Here is a 20,323-nt window from a genome sequence, read left to right as displayed (position 1 = left end):
GTCGGGGAGGGGCGGGGGTGCAACTCCTTTACCACTCATAGGGAGCAGGGGGGTGGAGGGAGGATGAATGGGTGCAGAGGGGTGGAGGGGTGGTACGAGGGAGGGAGGGAGGATGGGGGGCAAGGAGGGTATGGCGGGTGGGTTAGGGTTAGTCAGACTTAGCCATTGCTTTGTTAGCATACACAGACACATATACATTGCATACAGTTTCACAGTTTAAAGCAATCCTGGGTAAGTGGGTTAGAGGGTTAGTGCAACGAGGGATCCTGTGAGCAGGAAGGTGCTAGTATGCAGAATGCTGTGCTATAAGACAACATTGGGACTAGAGCCATACACCCACTCCTCTCCCCTATCCCACCCCAGGGAGAGGAGGCTCTAACTGGGACTCACAAAGAAGGACTGGTCCTGGAAGGTGGGTGTCTCTGGCGTGCCCTGGCTGTAGACAGACACCCGTCTCTGCAGGGCGGTGGCCTTGCTCACGTTGCCTGAAGACAGGGTCAGGTCCTCCACATCGAACGGACTGCATGGGGGGAGGACAGAGAGACGGTTAGGAGGGTAAGAAGTCTACTATGGTAATGCTGCTGTAACACTGGAGCAGACACCCAGGTTCTCCAGAAGAGGGCAGTGTTACAGTATAACTTCATGTAGTCAACGTACACTGTTGTAACTAACCACCGTAGTATTTATTGTGTAGTTTATAATACTATGTCCTACAATATGTTTTGGTTTCACTTACTGTTTCCATGTTGTTCATGTTTTTCTGCTCCTTGCACCACACCAATAACTTTCTGTTAACTTCCTCTGTGAACTTCCTCTAATTCAACAGTCACTAACAAAACTTTAAAAACATGTCCATCCCTCAAAGAGACATTTAAGTCCACTTACAACCATGTGACCTCCAGATTGAGTTTGATTGTTCCCAGGTCGTTGACATCGACAGCCACCACCTGAGGCATGGCGGTGAACAGGTCCTTGGTCTCACAGATCACACTGCCCACTAGGATGTGAGTGGCTAGACCCTTCAGCTCGGTAACCTGATTGGACAAGAGACCGGAAGTTAGAGCTGATTGGACCAGAGAAAGGAAGTAAGATCACACTGCCCACCAGGATGTGAGTGGCTAGACCCGTTCAGCTCGTCAAGTGATTGGACCAGAGACAGGAAGTTAGAGGGTCATTCAGGTGGGTTAGTGCTGAGCTGGAACAAAAGCTTGCACATTCTGTGGTTCCCCAAGACCAGGACTGAACCCCACTTCCCTAGTCTGGCTGCTGTACTGTAGGCTGGGTTACTGTTCTCTAGGCTGGGTTACTGTTCTCTAGGATGGGATACTGTTCTCTAGGCTGGGATACTGTTCTCTAGGCTGGGATACTGTTCTCTAGGCTGGGTTACTGTTCTCTAGGATGGGATACTGTTCTCTAGGCTGGGATACTGTTCTCTAGGCTGGGTTACTGTTCTCTAGGCTGGGTTACTGTTCTCTAGGATGGGATACTGTTCTCTAGGCTGGGATACTGTTCTCTAGGCTGGGATACTGTTCTCTAGGATGGGTTACTGTTCTCTAGGCTGGGTTACTGTTCTCTAGGCTGGGTTACTGTTCTCTAGGATGGGATACTGTTCTCTAGGCTGGGTTACTGTTCTCTAGGCTGGGTTACTGTTCTCTAGGCTGGGTTACTGTTCTCTAGGATGGGATACTGTTCTCTAGGCTGGGATACTGTTCTCTAGGCTGGGATACTGTTCTCTAGGCTGGGTTACTGTTCTCTAGGATGGGATACTGTTCTCTAGGCTGGGATACTGTTCTCTAGGCTGGGATACTGTTCTCTATGATGGGTTACTGTTCTCTAGGCTGGGTTACTGTTCTCTAGGCTGGGTTACTGTTCTCTAGGCTGGGTTACTGTTCTCTAGGATGGGATACTGTTCTCTAGGCTGGGTTACTGTTCTCTAGGCTGGGTTACTGTTCTCTAGGCTGGGTTACTGTTCTCTAGGATGGGATACTGTTCTCTAGGCTGGGATACTGTTCTCTAGGCTGGGATACTGTTCTCTAGGCTGGGTTACTGTTCTCTAGGATGGGATACTGTTCTCTAGGCTGGGATACTGTTCTCTAGGCTGGGATACTGTTCTCTAGGCTGGGTTACTGTTCTCTAGGATGGGATACTGTTCTCTAGGCTGGGATACTGTTCTCTAGGCTGGGATACTGTTCTCTATGATGGGTTACTGTTCTCTAGGCTGGGTTACTGTTCTCTAGGCTGGGTTACTGTTCTCTAGGCTGGGTTACTGTTCTCTAGGATGGGATACTGTTCTCTAGGCTGGGTTACTGTTCTCTAGGCTGGGTTACTGTTCTCTAGGCTGGGTTACTGTTCTCTAGGATGGGATACTGTTCTCTAGGCTGGGAGACTGTTCTCTAGGCTGGGATACTGTTCTCTAGGATGGGTTACTGTTCTCTAGGCTGGGTTACTGTTCTCTAGGATGGGATACTGTTCTCTAGGATGGGATACTGTTCTCTAGGCTGGGATACTGTTCTCTAGGCTGGGTTACTGTTCTCTAGGCTGGGATACTGTTCTCTAGGATGGGATACTGTTCTCTAGGCTGGGTTACTGTTCTCTAGGCTGGGTTACTGTTCTCTAGGATGGGATACTGTACTCTAGGCTGGGTTACTGTACTCTAGGCTGGGTTACTGTTCTCTAGGATGGGTTACTGTTCTCTAGGCTGGGATACTGTTCTCTAGTCTGGCCACTGTACGCTAGGATGGGATACTGTTCTCTAGGATGGGATACTGTTCTCTAGGCTGGGTTACTGTTCTCTAGGCTGGGTTACTGTACTCTAGGCTGGGTTACTGTACTCTAGGCTGGGTTACTGTTCTCTAGGATGGGTTACTGTTCTCTAGGCTGGGTTACTGTTCTCTAGTCTGGCCACTGTACTCTAGGCTGGGTTACTGTTCTCTAGGCTGGGATACTGTTCTCTATGATGGGTTACTGTTCTCTAGGCTGGGTTACTGTTCTCTAGTCTGGCCACTGTACTCTAGGCTGGGTTACTGTTCTCTAGGCTGGGATACTGTTCTCTAGGATGGGTTACTGTTCTCTAGGCTGGGTTACTTTTCTCTAGGCTGGGTTACTGTTCTCTAGGCTGGGTTACTGTTCTCTAGGATGGGATACTGTTCTCTAGGCTGGGTTACTGTTTTCTAGGCTGGGTTACTGTTCTCTAGGCTGGGTTACTGTTCTCTAGGCTGGGTTACTGTTCTCTAGGCTGGGATACTGTTCTCTAGGCTGGGATACTGTTCTCTAGGCTGGGTTACTGTTCTCTAGGATGGGATACTGTTCTCTAGGCTGGGATACTGTTCTCTAGGCTGGGATACTGTTCTCTAGGATGGGTTACTGTTCTCTAGGCTGGGTTACTGTTCTCTAGGCTGGGTTACTGTTCTCTAGGCTGGGTTACTGTTCTCTAGGATGGGATACTGTTCTCTAGGCTGGGTTACTGTTCTCTAGGCTGGGTTACTGTTCTCTAGGCTGGGTTACTGTTCTCTAGGATGGGATACTGTTCTCTAGGCTGGGATACTGTTCTCTAGGCTGGGATACTGTTCTCTAGGATGGGTTACTGTTCTCTAGGATGGGATACTGTTCTCTAGGATGGGATACTGTTCTCTAGGCTGGGATACTGTTCTCTAGGCTGGGTTACTGTTCTCTAGTCTGGCCACTGTACTCTAGGCTGGGTTACTGTTCTCTAGGCTGGGATACTGTTCTCTATGATGGGTTACTGTTCTCTAGGCTGGGTTACTGTTCTCTAGTCTGGCCACTGTACTCTAGGCTGGGTTACTGTTCTCTAGGCTGGGATACTGTTCTCTAGGATGGGTTACTGTTCTCTAGGCTGGGTTACTGTTCTCTAGGCTGGGTTACTGTTCTCTAGGCTGGGTTACTGTTCTCTAGGATGGGATACTGTTCTCTAGGCTGGGTTACTGTTTTCTAGGCTGGGTTACTGTTCTCTAGGCTGGGTTACTGTTCTCTAGGCTGGGTTACTGTTCTCTAGGCTGGGATACTGTTCTCTAGGCTGGGATACTGTTCTCTAGGCTGGGTTACTGTTCTCTAGGATGGGATACTGTTCTCTAGGCTGGGATACTGTTCTCTAGGCTGGGTTACTGTTCTCTAGGCTGGGTTACTGTTCTCTAGGATGGGATACTGTTCTCTAGGATGGGATACTGTTCTCTAGGCTGGGATACTGTTCTCTAGGATGGGTTACTGTTCTCTAGGCTGGGTTACTGTTCTCTAGGCTGGGTTACTGTTCTCTAGGCTGGGTTACTGTTCTCTAGGATGGGATACTGTTCTCTAGGCTGGGTTACTGTTCTCTAGGCTGGGTTACTGTTCTCTAGGCTGGGTTACTGTTCTCTAGGATGGGATACTGTTCTCTAGGCTGGGATACTGTTCTCTAGGCTGGGATACTGTTCTCTAGGATGGGTTACTGTTCTCTAGGCTGGGTTACTGTTCTCTAGGATGGGATACTGTTCTCTAGGATGGGATACTGTTCTCTAGGCTGGGATACTGTTCTCTAGGCTGGGTTACTGTTCTCTAGTCTGGCCACTGTACTCTAGGCTGGGTTACTGTTCTCTAGGATGGGATACTGTTCTCTAGGATGGGATACTGTTCTCTAGGCTGGGATACTGTTCTCTAGGCTGGGTTACTGTACTCTAGGCTGGGATACTGTTCTCCAGGCTGGGATACTGTTCTCTAGGCTGGGATACTGTTCTCTAGGCTGGGATACTCTTCTCTAGGCTGGGTTACTGTACTCTAGGCTGGGATACTGTTCTCTAGGCTGGGATACTGTTCTCTAGGCTGGGATACTGTTCTCTAGGCTGGGATACTGTTCTCTAGGCTGGGTTACTGTACTCTAGGCTGGGATACTGTTCTCTAGGCTGGGATACTGTTCTCTAGGCTGGGATACTGTTCTCTAGGCTGGGATACTCTTCTCTAGGCTGGGTTACTGTACTCTAGGCTGGGATACTGTTCTCTAGGCTGGGATACTGTTCTCTAGGCTGGGTTACTGTTCTCTAGGCTGGGTTACTGTTCTCTAGGCTGGGTTACTGTTCTCTAGGCTGGGTTACTGTACTCTAGGCTGGGTTACTGTACTCTAGGCTGGGTTACTGTTCTCTAGGATGGGTTACTGTTCTCTAGGATGGGTTACTGTTCTCTAGGATGGGTTACTGTTCTCTAGGCTGGGTTACTGTTCTCTAGGCTGGGTTACTGTACTCTAGGCTGGGTTACTGTTCTCTAGGCTGGGTTACTGTTCTCTAGGCTGGGTTACTGTACTCTAGGCTGGGTTACTGTACTCTAGGCTGGGTTACTGTTCTCTAGGCTGGGTTACTGTACTCTAGGCTGGGTTACTGTTCTCCAGGCTGGGTTACTGTACTCTAGGCTGGGTTACTGTACTCTAGGCTGGGTTACTGTACTCTAGGCTGGGTTACTGTACTCTAGGCTGGGTTACTGTACTCTAGGCTGGGTTACTGTTCTCTAGGCTGGGTTACTGTACTCTAGGCTGGGTTACTGTAAAGCACTTTGAAGAATGTTGACATAAATATTTATTTATAAATATAATTGATTTGTTGGTTGATTGATTGACTGACTGATTTTGCTGTACCTTGATGTTGATGAGGTCTGTGATGAGGGGCGTGAAGACCATCTCCTCTCCGTCCCAGCTCTGTCTGGAGTTCACCTCTATCTTCCCCTTCAGTTTCCATCGCTGACGCCCATACCGCATGAAGATCTGACGGAGGGAGGGAGGGAGGGAGAGGAGACAGAGAGGAGTGAGAGGGAGGGAGGGAAGAACATAGGGAGGGAGAGAGAGGAGACAGAGAGGAGGGAGAGGGAGGGAGGGAAGAACATAGGGAGGGAGAGAGAGGAGGGAGAGGGAGGGAGGGAGAGGGAGGGAGGGAGGGAGAGAGAGGAGTGGGAGGGAGGGAGGGAGAGAGAGGAGACAGAGAGGAGTGGGAGGGAGGGAGGGAGGGAGGGAGGGAAAGAAACAAAGAGATGGAGGGAGGGCGGAGAGGGAGAAAGAGGGGTAGAGAGATAGAGGAGGAAGAGAGAGGGGGTGAGAGAAAGAGAGAGGTTAAAGATAGATGCAGGGCCAAGGAGTCAGAGATAAGCTAAGAAACAGTTGTTTTTATTTATTTATAAGTGCCGTTTTCGAGGCAGTCTGCAGATATGGAAAGATATAGTTGTCTATTTGTGATACAGAGAGGGCCTGTTAGGAATGATAAAGACAGAAAGAGAGAGTCAAGTCTTATATTCATTAATCTCACCTCATACTGGTCTCCTGAACAGAGACGAGCAAAGCCAGCAAGACCTGACGAGAGAGAGAGAGATAGAGAGGAGAGAGAAGAGGGGGGCAGAGATAGAGGGGGTGGGTGGGTGAGTGAGGAAGAGAGGGGGGGAGGAAGAAAGAGTGAGACGGAGAGATAATTGGGAAGTGAAATTATTGCTTGTTTGTTTTCGGTCTACCCTAACTGGCCTCAGTCTTACCTTTCATTTTGATATGGAATTCCCCCAACAGGTTCTCCAGCTCCACCTCAAATGTGCTCATATTCTGGGGAGGAAAGGAGACTGATCAGCTCAAAAACAAACAACTGGAGAAAACTTTGACACCAGGCTGTGTTAGATCTCAGTGGGTGATCATATAGCACCGGTAAATAGGCTGATTTGTGTGTGGGTCCATACATACCTCTGTGTACTCCTTGTATCTGCGGTTGACCTCTAATGTGCTCTCTCTGCTGGCCTTAGTGGAGGGAGAGGCAGAGAAGGCCTGCTTCATCTTACTGGCTCCCTCCCTCAGCTTCCGCTGGATACAGAACACCTCATACAACTCATCCACCTGCAGAGAACACAGCACACAGATGGTTACACACTATAATCCATACAGCACAGACAGGGTTAAAAGACTTAACATACAGCAAGGACATGGTTACACACAAATATATCCAATAGACACGGCATACAGAATTAAAATTGTTATAAAGCAAAAATAGGGTTAAGAGACTTCAAATGCATTAAGTATACACATCAAAGACAGTTACAGATTTATAACCTTTATAAAAGTATACATTTAAACTACACACTCTGCACTGATCATCCAATAACAGCCTGTGAAGTTTGTGAAGTTCCATACAACAAACAAAAGCCCTGGGCTTAAAACAAGCTTGTAAATCCTACCCATCCTCCCTCATACATAAAGATACTAAATATTCAGTCGGCAGATGACTGATTATTTCTAGAGAGCGGCGGTGTATATGTGAAGGACTCACTCCAGCCCTCTTCCGGGGGAGACAGATTACCATGTCTGACAGACTGATGAGCAAGCCCTGTCCAGTCTCAGACCCACACCCTTCATCATAGAACTGCACATTTAGATCATTCCCAACCCAGCAGCACAGCACACTGACCAACTTCCCCCTTCATATTAACTATGCTTGGCCCATGGACTGTAGAGAGAAAAGGGAGGGGGGATAGAGAACGGGGGAACAGGAAGACAGAGGCGAAGAGAGTGAGAGGCTTGTGGGAATGGAGCTGTGTAAACGGCGCCTGCAGTGTAGTGTGCCGTCCCATTCATGTTGTGTCACCCTGTGGAATACTCCCATGGTGGCAGAGTGGCAGACAGCGTTTAGCGATCGTTTGGGAGCCGACTAAGTTCATTCTGTACCGCCAGCGCTGTCTAATACCCACACACCCAGCAGAAAGACAGAGAGAAAGACACTGTGGGAGGAGAGGGAGACAGAGAGAGACAGAATAGAGAGAGAGAGAGATATCCATTTGCTTACTTATGCAAGCCAACACTCTCCATCCCTCACTCTGCCTGTTATGAGCCTGAGTGATGTTATAATGTGCTGACTTCCCTACTGTACTGAGACTGTCCTGAGACTGTGGAGACTATACTTTCTGGCAGGCATGTCTGTCTGTGGAGACTATACTGTCTGGCAGGCATGTCTGTCTGTGGAGACTATACTGTCTGGCAGGCATAAACAAAGACCTGGAACGGGCCAAATCAAAAGGAAATATTCAGACGTCGCCGTGGAGCTGTGAAATATTGATGCATCGCAGTCTTTAAGGTTCTCATTAGGGGAAAACAGAGGGGGGAAATGGGCCAATCGTATTCCCCAACGCTTTGACAATCATAGCAGCCACAGAAGTGGTGAAGGGGGAGGAGGATGATAAAGTAGATGAATTTAGTAGGAAAATAGCAAGAGCTGTCGGTTGTCAGGGAGGGGACTGGGACACCAATTCAAGGGTGGAACTCTCCGTCTAGGAGGGGAGTTGAGGGGGTTGATGATGATGATATCAGGTTCTGTGGATCTTTGCTATGTTTGATACTAAGAGAGAGAAACCCTGCCCTGCCCCAGCTTCTCTCATAGCATCATCCACCCCCGCCCCAACCACAACAGCCCTGTACCCCAGGGTCGCCCTACTGCTACCCCAACCCCTCACCCTCACAACACCCTCACTCCCATCCACCTCCGCCCCAACCACAACAGCCCTGTACCCCAGGGTCGCCCTACTGCTACCCCAACCCCTCACAACACCCTCACTCCCATCCCGCCCCGCCCCAACCACAACAGCCCTGTACCCCAGGGTCGCCCTACTGCTACCCCAACCCCTCACCCTCACAACACCCTCACAACACCCTCACTCCCATCCCGCCCCGCCCCAACCACAACAGCCCTGTACCCCAGGGTCGCCCTACCGCTACCGCAACCCCTCACAACACCCTCACTCCCATCCCGCCCCGCCCCTGGTATGTGGTGAGCTGTTTATTTGGGTGCAGCTGAACTGTGCAGCTGGTAAACATAAAGCTAAACCACAACTCTCTCTGATTGAAAAGAGCTGAGCCACAACCAATGAGAGAATTGAAAAAGACTACTAACAAGGATTAGAATGAATTCTAACAATGAAGACTCCATGTCACCTTACTCTCTATAACTATTTTTAACAAATGTATATAGCTCAAATATCTTAGAAGGATTGTACAGCAGGAGAGTGCAGTAGCCAGACCCTCTGTGCCAACGTTGCCCTATAGGATTCAGGCCACCAAGTTCAGAGTGGTATCTGAGGAATGGGGATTTGGGGGAGTGGGCAGAGACTGCCTGTCAGTGATTGACACCTGCTGGTGTCAGTCAGTCTAGGGTGGGATGCCTGCCCTGCTGATCGATGCTGCAGTCCAGGGGAGAAATCAGCATTAATACACTACCATTAGACTGCATGGTGGTCCACTGTAGCTCAGTTGGTAGAGCATGGCACTTACAACGCCAGGATAGTGGGTTCGATACCCGGGACCACCCATACTTAAAATGTATGCAAGCATGACTAAGTCACTTTGGATAAAAGCGTCAGCTAAATGTCATATATACTGAACTACTCATTTTCCAGACCACACTGAGTAAGGCTAACAGTCTCAACACTCCTATAAATAATTTTGGTTTGATATATCATATTTTCTCTGTGGTAAGAACTTCCTTAAAGTGTTATTAACGTAACAAAACACCCATCTAGAGATTGTGATAACTTATCACCATATTGCTGGGACCAAAACAACAGTGTGTCACCCACCCACCACCCCAGGAAATGAAAGACAGGGTGACTGTGAAAACACACTGTGTTGAGCTGTTGGGCTATTGGGCTGTTGGGCTGTTGGGCTATAGGGCTATAGGGCTGTTGGGCTATAGGGCTGTTGGGCTATTGGGCTGTTGGGCTATAGGGCTGTTGGGCTGTTGGGCTATAGGGCTATAGGGCTATAGGGCTGTTGGGCTATTGGGCTGTTGGGCTGTTGGGCTGTTGGGCTATAGGGCTATAGGGCTGTTGGGCTATTGGGCTGTTGGGCTATAGGGCTGTTGGGCTATAGGGCTATAGGGCTGTTGGGCTGTTGGGCTATAGGGCTGTTGGGCTGTTGGGCTATAGGGCTGTTGGGCTGTTGGGCTATTGGGCTATAGGGCTGTTGGGCTATAGGGCTGGGAACAGAATGAGGAAACAACACATTCTGTGGGCTCGACTGCTCACACCCTTAGAGGGACACACACACACACACACACTATGCAACAGCAGCTGAGGTTGGCATGAGCACACACACACACAGCTGGCAAGCGAGGGGTGAGCTTTATCCACGAGTGGCTTTAATCTTCAGTGGCTTTTGTCCTCTTAGGTTTAAAAAGGAACTTACTAAAAGTGGATTTAACCCACAAACAAACACCATCAAGAAAGAGGGGATCCAGAGGATGTCTTTAGCCCCAAAACATCCAAACATCATCAGGAAAGAGGGGACCCAGAGGATGTCTTTAGCCCCAAAACATCCAAACATCATCAGGAAAGAGGGGACCCAGAGGATGTCTTTAGCCCCAAAACATCCAAACATCATCAGGAAAGAGGGGACCCAGAGGATGTCTTTAGCCCCAAAACATCATCAGGAAAGAGGGGACCCAGACGATGTCTTTAGCCCCAAAACATTGCAACCAAAATATTATTATAATGTCCATGCACACATATCTACCGCATCATTCATGGCCCGCTAAGAAAGGAGAGTCTCTAAGACTAAATGAAATCCTCTTACGATATGGCTCATCTGGGCTGTAGTGGATTTACCCTTCCCCTCTACATTACACCAGGGACTAGCAGGGCAGAGATTATACTACACAGACCTACAGCCCGGCCACATCAAACACATGTAGTACTCTCTGAGGGGAGGGGAGGGCCAATCACAGAACAGGAGGATAAGCCCAGATCCCAAACAGACAACAGGACAATCAGGACTAGATCTCTACTGCTGTTCAGTATAAGAGGGAACATAATTTCACCTAGATAATGTAAAATATACACTGAGTGTACAAAACATTAAAAAAACTAAACATCCATGACATAGACTATAGGGAGGAGGTCAGAGACCTGGCCGTGTGGTGCCAGGATAACAACCTCTCCCTCAACGTGATCAAGACAAAGGAGATGATTGTGGACTACAGGAAAAAGAAGACCGAGCACGCCCCCATTCTCATCGACGGGGCTGTAGTGGAGCAGGTTGAGAGCTTCAAGTTCCTTGGTGTCCACATCACCAACAAACTATCATGGTCCAAACACACCAAGACAGTCGTGAAGAGGGCACGACAAAGCCTATTTCCCCTCAGGAGATTTGTAATGGGTCCTCAGATCCTCAAAAAGTTATATAGCTGCACCATCGAGAGCATCCTGACAGGTTGCATCACCTCCTGGCATGGCAACTGCTCGGCCTCCGAACCCAAGGCACTACAGAGAGTAGTGCGTACGGCCCAGTACAGCACTGGGGCCAAGCTTCCTGCCATCCAGGACCTCTATACCAGGCGGTGTCAGAGGAAGGCCCTAAAAATTGTCAGTAGGTGCCAGGTGCACCCGTTTGAGTGTGTCAAGAACTGCAGCACTGCTGGGTTTTTCACGCTCAACAGTTACCCATGCGTATCAAGAATGGTCCACCACTCAAAGGACATCCAGCCAACTTGACAACTGTGGGAAGCACTGGAGTCAACATGGGCCAGCATCCCTGTGGAACGTTTTCGACACCTTGTAGAGTCCATGCCCGACAAATTGAGGCTGTTCTGAGGGCAAAAGGGGGTAACACTCAATATTAGGAAGGTGCTCCTAATGTTTTGTACACTCAGTGTACATATATACTGTATATAAACACTTTATATACAGTATAGTTAGCTCGGTAGTTAGCTCAAGCTGGCAAACGTTAGCATCCTCTTCACTGACTTTGTGGCTGTGTTATGTAGTGGGAACCCGTTAGCATGGCAGGCTCTGGTGCCTTCTTGCCGTGGGCTCAAAATGTGCTTGCTCTAATTGTGTAGTACCTCGTCTGTTCTCTTTTTTGTTTTGTCAACTTTTCTCTGTGAAATAGCTTTGGTAGCTAACTCATCCTGCACTCTTTTAAAAGTTCTACCATCGGATGGGCCCCAGCCATCAATCTGTAAGTCTCTGCTCTCTCTTCGCTTTTAATCTGCGGTTTTAGTTGTGTTAGTTGTGTTCTAGCTGGTCTCTAACCGTGATGGTTGGCTAGACTAATAACTAGTTGGCTCAGTAGCTACTGTTAGCTGGCTGGCTAAGATAAATGCATACAGCTAGCTAACATTCTTTGATAACTGATTAGATGGCGTTATGTATTTCCAAAACGTTGGTTTAATTTAATGTCGCTGTAAGCTAGGTGTTGATAGCAACTGGCTGGCTCATGCATAACATTAGCAAGCTGGTAGAGCTAACGTTAGCAGGCTAGTAGGGCTAACCTCAGCAGGCTAGTTGGCTAGCAACCTTGCAAGTTGACTTGTAACAATAAATTCATCAAATATTTGCTTGTAAGTTGGCTGAAAATTAAGTTGAAACCAGTAGTCATGAGTGCAAAGGATTTAGCTTAATTTGAAGTTATACATTTTAAGTTATTTCTGTTGGAGTTTACATTATAGGGAATAGGCTGGCTTTCCGGGTCCTCCACACACCAGGAAAACATTTTTCGACATGAGTTCGGCATTCTTCTGAATTCTGATCGGTTTTATGTAATAACTCGAAAAATAGAAAAGTGAGGTGTAACTTTGCATTGTGACTTTTGATGCGCACACTAATGCAAATCCATATGTTACGTTTATGCTACCTACCCTTTAATTCATAAGCCATGGGAGTACCGCCCCTTCACACACATGTCCCCAAAAGGGAATAGGAGCCACCTGCCAGTCCCAGCTTTCTGGCCTTCAATCTCCTGCCCTCATCTCAGTAATGAGGGCTGGGCAGCACCGGTAGGCACAGGCACACACATGCACGCAACACAGACACAAATCTAAGCAGGGCAACATCACAGGGCTGATTCATGCCACCTGCTTCCCAATTACACCTCTCATCTGCAGACAGGGCAGGCATCACTTTGGACTGCCTGATGTGTTGTAGAAAGGAAACCGGGATGGTTGTGCATAATTTACAGCTTCTCATCTCTGATAGGCGATGGGTTAGTAGCCCCTTGCAGCTGGCACCCTGAGGGGTGGCCATTCTGTGTCCAGCTGGGTTGGTCTTAGTCCGAGCGCAATTACACAACACACAGCGACATAGACACACACATACTCAGTGACACACACGCGCCTACAAACACACACACACAGAGACACAAACAAACACACACTTCAAAATAACCCTGTTTATCTATTTATAGTCCTCTTTTCAGGCTCTATTAATTTCCTTTCTTCAAAAGGACAAGATAAAGAGGTGACTGTCCCCACCCCTTCCCCTCATGTTCCTCTCACCAACCCCTGTCACAATCACCACTTCCTGTTTGGCCCTGCCCTACTTCCTTCCTGTCAACAGCCACCGCGGGTGATGTGTGTACGCTGTTGTATGTGTGCCCCTGGCACTGTGTTGTGTGTCGCAAACCTCGCTGTTGCACAGTTACTGGTGACACCAGGGTTGGGCTCAATTCTAAATGAAGGCAGTCAATTCAGGAAGTAAATTACAATTAAATAATCAAAAAGAGTGCATTAATTTTCAAAGACTTCTCATACTGAGAAGTAGAAGCTATTTATAAAAAATAAAATAAAAAAAATCACTTTCTGAATTGACTGGCTTCAATTCTATTGAGCCCAACCCTGGCTGACACACAAGGGCTTGCGTCAAATGTGTGTTAGGAGTGCGTTGACCAGGGGTTAAAGCAAAAAAAATATCCCATGATTGACATTTAAGTAAATCAAGATTTGATTGTCTGGGGCCAAGTTAACCTCCCCTTTCATGTAAGAAAGCCATGACCAGAGGATCCTTTTGTACATGTATTAAACTGCGATTTTGACCAATTCCAGTCCTCTTGCTTAGGGGGACTGGGGTCCTCCCTGGGATAATTTTTATGAAAAGGTCTAAAAAGCTCAGTTCTGGTGACTTTTTCAAAGGACGTTCTACTCCAAAATGTATGAAACTAGAATGATGCTGACACCATCTAAAATATAATTTCAACCTCCAGAAATGGGCCCAATAACATATTGGTAAAAATGATGTAAAATGTATTTTAACATATTGAACCACGCATATAGCCTATGCATGATCTATATTATCAGATGTGCTATTAGCAATAAGCATTATCACCTGTAGCCCAACTGATGCAGCATAGTGGCTATAAAACAGACATTCTTCTGTCTGTATTAGGCTATGTCAGATCCAAAACAGCTGTTAAAATGTTAGAATTCCTGTTAAAATGTATAGTCAATATTTGAGGAGTTTGAGGAACATTAACGCTTGAAACGCCACGGCACCACAAAGCAGGGTTTGATTTGATCTCCTCTTCTCCCTGTGGTGATGAGGCAGGCTATGGATGTAGATTTAATTCCCTGACATCATCAGTGTTTCAGAGGACAGTTAGTCAGTCTGGTGATTCTCCTGGCTGAGTTCTTTATTCAGATTGATCTCATTAGATAGATATCTGCTGATGTCTGGGCTGGCTTTGTGTTGGTGTGTGTGTGTGTCCGTGTGCGTGTCAGCTGTCCGCCACCCAGAGATAGGCATCAGCTGGCTTCCCACTTTAGAACACTCATGCTCCCAGCATGCATTGTCCCTTGTCCAATTTACAATACCATGCTGTCGACTTACAAAAAATACAAAAAGTAGTCTTACAGCATTGGTCAAAACTGTATATGAGAAATGTTTGTGTTGTTCTTATTCAGAAAACCCCCGTAGATCTCAAGAACTCCAAATGGACGTCATTCATCAGTAGTAATGAGAATGTGCATAGGCCTATGTGTGCTAACTGTTCACAGAGCACCAAATGAGTATTGAATGGAGGCCAAAGACTGTTTTGAGTGTGAGGAGACACATTGCCAACAACAAACACCACGCATGCACACACACGCCGGCAGCACCATTATCATCCCCACCCCTCCCTGTGTTGGTAAGTAGCATGACACCCCCCCCCACAGACTAGAAACAGGACCAGTCGATTGATCTCTGTCCTGTCCCCCGAGGCCTCTAGACTCTCCACAGGGTGCCAACACAGAACCCACACGCTCTGTCTCGTTTCAAACACCTCCCCGCCCTCACCCAAATAGCCCTCATTAGCGCCTCACAGCACCACAGCTCTCTCCCTCAATCCCTCCTATACTCTCCCGCTTTCCCCCCTCTCCTCTCTCTCTCTCACTAAGCCACAAGGGGCTTGTCAATTGCTCCAGAGGATTGCTTCGACCTAGATTCAACACCCACCGCCTCAGATGCTAACAATGCTAAGTAGGTGTCAACGCTAACAATGTTAGCTGTGAGGGATAACAAATCAAGTGGGAAACGGTAGCGCTCAGTGCTAACAATGCTAGGTGTAACAATGCTAGCTGTGAGGGATAACAAAACAGAGCAGGTAATGGTAGCGCACAACACTAATGAATCACACAGGCAGCACACATCTGTTGAAAGGCAAAAGGAACATTTCATCATCTTAAGTAATGAAAGGAGAGATAGCGTTGTTTTTTTCAAAGGTTGGAAATACACAGAGTTCAAAAACCTTTTGGTGCGTGTGTAGAGGGGTCTGTGTGTGTGTATGTAAAAATGTTTTACGTCACAATGATTGGCTCTTCAGAGATCTTCAGAAGCCTCAAAGCCGACATCTCCATGTTTCCATGGTTACCTTCGGCACAGGGGCTGATTTTGGTTTGTGTGTTGTGTTGTTATTGACTAGTATTCATTCTGCTATGTTCCACTGCAGGTTTGGCACACACACAACAGGGCTACTGGAGAGGAACCTTAGAGGAGACATGGCAGGGATGCCACCCAATCTGTCAACAACAGGGACATGGCAGGGTAGAATGCCACCCAATCTGGCAACCCCTGAAGGGAGTATAGCCAGGGGGACTCCGAGGTGTCAGGTCGATTAATATTAACAGGATGTGTGTGTGTGTTCAAGGCCTTGGCTCTCAGCAAAAACATTTGAGACGTCTGAGAGGTCAAGTGGTCAATGCCAGAGTCACACAACACAGACAGTCTGACTCAGAGTATGGAGCGATAAAAAGAGGCACAAGATGGAGGGAATGTTGGAACATAACTAACGAAATTACAATTAACAAAAATGTACGCTTAATCCAGTATAAATTAATGTATCAAATGTATTACACTAGAGACAAAATTCACAAATTCTAGAGCACAATGGCAGAGTCATGTCTTAAGTGTAAAACTAATAATGACTCAATAATCCATGCTTTCTGGGAATGCTATAAAGTCCAAAAGCTACGGGCGGAGCTAGAAAGTTGGCTGTCAGAAGTATTACAATGTCAATTTACTTTTAATCCGTCTGTCTGCATATTTCAAGACATGGCGTATGAGGGTGCAGTGAGATACCCGATGGGTTGGACGATACTTTTATCGTCAATCATCTTGAAAAAATGTATACTTAAAAACTGTAAATCAACCAATCCTCCATCGTTAACACAATGGAAAGGTCAAAGCTTTATTATCTAAATGTCTAAGCAACGGAGAGAAACAAAATGGTGCAGTTTGAGGCCATGTGGCGGAGAGTGATGCGGGCGCTGGAGATGGGGTTGTGAGCAGGTGGGTCTGGGCAGGGGTAATGTTGTGGATGTTTGTATGCGTCTGTATGTGTATAGCGGCAGGTAGCTTAGTGGGTAAGAGCGTTGTGCCAGTAACCGAAAGGTCGCTGGTTCTAATCCCCGAGCCGACTAGGTGAAAAATCTGTCGATGTGCCCTTAAGCAAGGCACTTAACCCTAATTGCTCATGTAAGTCGCTCTGGATATGAGCGTCTGCTAAATGACTAAAATGTCAATATAGAAAATTGTATGACTCAGCTATGATTGAAGGATCCATAGCAACACTCAAACTGCTGTTGCTAGTGCGTGGGAAGCCTGGTTGAGGTGTTATGTTGTTAACGATACCAGTGTGTGTTGGCGTGTGGGGGTGGCACAAGGGGCAAAGAAGGAGGGGAGAGAGCAGAGTTTAAACCCTCTCTAAAGCACTTCATGTTCTCTTCATTTTTGCTCCAGGTTTTCAGAAGCATAGACTCAGTTTGAAGCACCACAGATTGGGCTACAGAAGAATCTATCCAAAGCAGTACAGTAACACAATATGCTCTGCTATTATGCAAATACCTACCTTGCTCATGTGAAACTCCAACCGCCTCATATACCTCTCGATGGTTTTGATTTGCTGCAGACAGAAATAGAACAAGCTAGAGTTACATTGTGTTGTTGACAAGAGAAGATACTGTCAGTAAATTGTGCATCTACGCCTTTAAGCTGTCTGTGACAGAAGTTAAAACAGAGGGTAACATCTTCAATGATCAAACATGTCACACTTTCAACCGAGAGCAGACTCATTTATGGTAATCTAATCCCCCTCTCTCTTTTCCTGTCAGAGAAGTTATTCACAAACACAGACACACATCAAATATCCATCCCCACTCAGACAGACAGGTTAGGCATGGTGCCCTCCCCACAACTCACTCACCTTGTCAAGATCGTACAGGACTCCCTGGGGAAAAAAACACACACAGTAGATAGTGTTACTACTGCACAGCATATGGAGGCACAGCTCACAACTATTCCATTAATGCAAAGCAGATTGCATTTGTCTGACAACAAAAGGAATATGATTTCTTTTAAAACAGCTTCCTCCCAGTGAGAGAAGATGTCTTTGGTTAGAGGAGCTGAAATGTGTTTGCTGTCTGACTAGCGTAGTAGCTACTAGCTACAGAACTAGATGAGAGGCAGCTTAATCGCTCATTACCACATGTGAGATGTCATGGTGAAGAAATAACATCATTAACAAAATGGTTATCAGGCCAATTAGAATGAGGAGACGTGTAGCTAGCTACATTAGCAGTGTTACTCAACACAGTCCTCTGGGACAACCAGCCGTTTCACATATTTGATCTAACCCCAACACTGTAGCACACTTGATTCAAATAATCAAGAGCTTGATGATTTGTAGACTAGTTAAATCAGGTGTGCTAGTGTTGGGATAGAGACAGTAAGTGAAATGACAGGTTGGTCCCTGAGGACTGGGTTGAGAAGTACTACACTACAACAAGGGCATAGGGTGTAGGGTCTAGGGGTTGATTTAGGATTGAGCCTACACTACAGTCAGTGGTAGTGGTGATGGTGATGATGGTGAGCTCACATCCTGTCTCACCAGTCTGGAGTTCCTCTTCATGTCCTTCATCAGAGAGGTGAGTTTATCAAGCTCAGTCTGGTATACCTCCAGATACTCACTGAGGGAGAGAGAGAAGGAGGGGGAGAGATAGAGAAGGAGGGGGAGAGAGAGAGAGGAGGAGAGGGTGGAGGAAGAGGGAGAAGAGAGGAGGGGAAGAGAGGGAAGTTGTAGGGAGGGATGGAGGGGGGAGAGGGAGAGAGAGAGAGGCCACAGCTTACAATAAAGCTCTCACATATCACCAGGTTATCATATGGGCCGTGTGTGTGTGTGTGTGTCCAAGGGATGGAAACTATGAGAGGTGAGGGAATGACAGCTTGTTTGAGTGAGGAGAGTGGGAGGGAAAGAGAATGTGTGTGTATGTGTGTGAGCAAAAGAGATAAGGAATTGGGATCATCAGTGAGTATGAGTGTGTGCATGTGCATGTGTGTGTGTGTGTGCCATGCGTGCATGCATGTTTCTGTGCGTGTATGTACTCACTCCAGGCCTTGTTTGAGGGCCCCGTACACCTCCTCCACCCTCTTGGGCTGGGGCACTCTGGAGCCGCTGCTGGCCTTGTGCCCTGACAGATGGGGTTTCTTGGGCTTGGACGGGGGCTTCTTCTGCACCACAGAGTTCCCCATGAACGAGTTACACCTGGACACACACAGATTTGAAGGTTTTCTTTTGGGTCCTCAACAGAAATGGTCACAAAGGTGGTCTTTCTGAGGTCAATACAGGAATATGGACTCCTCAGTCCACAATACACAAGAGTCACGTACTGTAGTTTCTTTTCATAAAACATCTCAGAACACATACCTCACACACCAGAGACAATTCCGTCGCCTATTGACAGTCCCCAAGAAAACCCTGCCCCAGTATAGTAGGTGAAGGGATATGAACTGTACTGGGGTCAGGGGCTAGTTCAAGGCATCCCCACACCAGTATAGTAGGCGCAGGGATATGAACTGTACTGGGGTCAGGGGCTAGTTCAAGGCAACCCCACACCAGTATAGTAGGCAGAGGGATATGAACTGTACTGGGGTCAGGGGCTAGTTCAAGGCATCCCCACACCAGTATAGTAGGCAGAGGGATATGAACTGTACTGGGGTCAGGGGCTAGTTCAAGGCAACCCGCCCCAGTATAATAGGCAGAGGAATATGAACTGTACTGGGGTCAGGGGCTAGTCGAAGCACTTATGCTGGAGTGCACTAACTGCTCTAGTGGCGATGTGTGACATTCACATTTGAAATGCTCTTTACAATATTTCCAACCCTAGAGTGATGGAAAGCGGTCTTCTGGTTTTAATTAACTAGTGTATGTAGTGTAGAATACTTTAGAGCCATATCACTACACTGACAAATATCTACTTCCTTATAAAGAGCAGAATTATGGGGACACAGTGACAGCAGATTTTCTCTTCTCGCTCGACAAGTCAGAACGTGCCACGTACTGCTGCCTGCCTGGAACTCAGAGCTGCCACAAATCTAGGCCAGCGTGCAGAATCAGGTGCCTTGAGGTCACGCTAGCTAGCGCTATGCTACGTTCAGCCTAACAGCAGTGCTTTAGTAGGCAGACATGTAGGCACACACACAGACACACACAGACACGTATCAGAAGGAGATAACCACACGTGACGGTCGTCTGTCAGTCGCTTAACGCTCACTCAACTGATTAATGTATAGCAATTACTACATTCCCAGTCAGAGGAGGGTAAAATCAATGCATGATTTAAACCCACCTTCCAAGTTATACATACATGTATCAGGTAAGGATTCAGCCTTCTGTGTCTAATATAAAAATGTATCCTTTATGCAGTGGTTCCCAACCAGGGATACTAGGACCCCTGGGGATACTTGGTCTATCCACAGGGGGTTCTTGAGAAGACTCATGAGACCATAGGCCTACTGGTAAAATGCACAAGGAGGTACTTCAGGGGTACTCCGGGCAGAGCAAGTGAAAAAGGTTGGGAGCCACTGCTTTATGGAGTAGGATGAAGTTGCGCTTAGGCACTGATCTAAGGTCAGTTTTGCATTTTTCCCACTAAAAGCTAGGGTTGGAATTGGGGTATGGCACATTAATCCTAGATCTGTGCCTAGAAAGCCTTCAGGCCAACTTCCACCTCTCTCTCCCTACGGAGTGTCGTCCCTGGCGTGCCCTGAGAGGCGATGGCGGCTGGATCCCACTTCCCCCGGGGGACCC

General features: G+C 47.4%; 1 protein-coding gene across 1 annotated transcript in view; it reads right to left on the bottom strand.

Moving 5' to 3' along the window:
- Positions 1-20,323, bottom strand: part of LOC311121094 (rho family-interacting cell polarization regulator 2-like) — a gene marked incomplete at its 5' end in the record, with an annotated part of 34,854 nt that overhangs the window by 9,984 nt on the left and 4,547 nt on the right. Inside the window, 10 exons of the mRNA XM_084157923.1 lie at positions 391-520; positions 886-1,034; positions 5,615-5,740; positions 6,276-6,319; positions 6,496-6,559; positions 6,695-6,844; positions 17,087-17,140; positions 17,441-17,464; positions 18,125-18,203; positions 18,623-18,778. Coding sequence (XP_084014049.1) covers positions 391-520; positions 886-1,034; positions 5,615-5,740; positions 6,276-6,319; positions 6,496-6,559; positions 6,695-6,844; positions 17,087-17,140; positions 17,441-17,464; positions 18,125-18,203; positions 18,623-18,778 — 976 coding nt within the window. The remainder of the gene's footprint in view (positions 1-390; positions 521-885; positions 1,035-5,614; positions 5,741-6,275; positions 6,320-6,495; positions 6,560-6,694; positions 6,845-17,086; positions 17,141-17,440; positions 17,465-18,124; positions 18,204-18,622; positions 18,779-20,323) is intronic.

The sequence above is a fragment of the Coregonus lavaretus genome, assembly GCF_964263955.1.
Source record: "Coregonus lavaretus genome assembly, chromosome: 3".
In the NCBI taxonomy this organism is placed as follows: domain Eukaryota; kingdom Metazoa; phylum Chordata; class Actinopteri; order Salmoniformes; family Salmonidae; genus Coregonus; species Coregonus lavaretus.
This window is presented reverse-complemented; position numbering and strand designations above follow the sequence as displayed.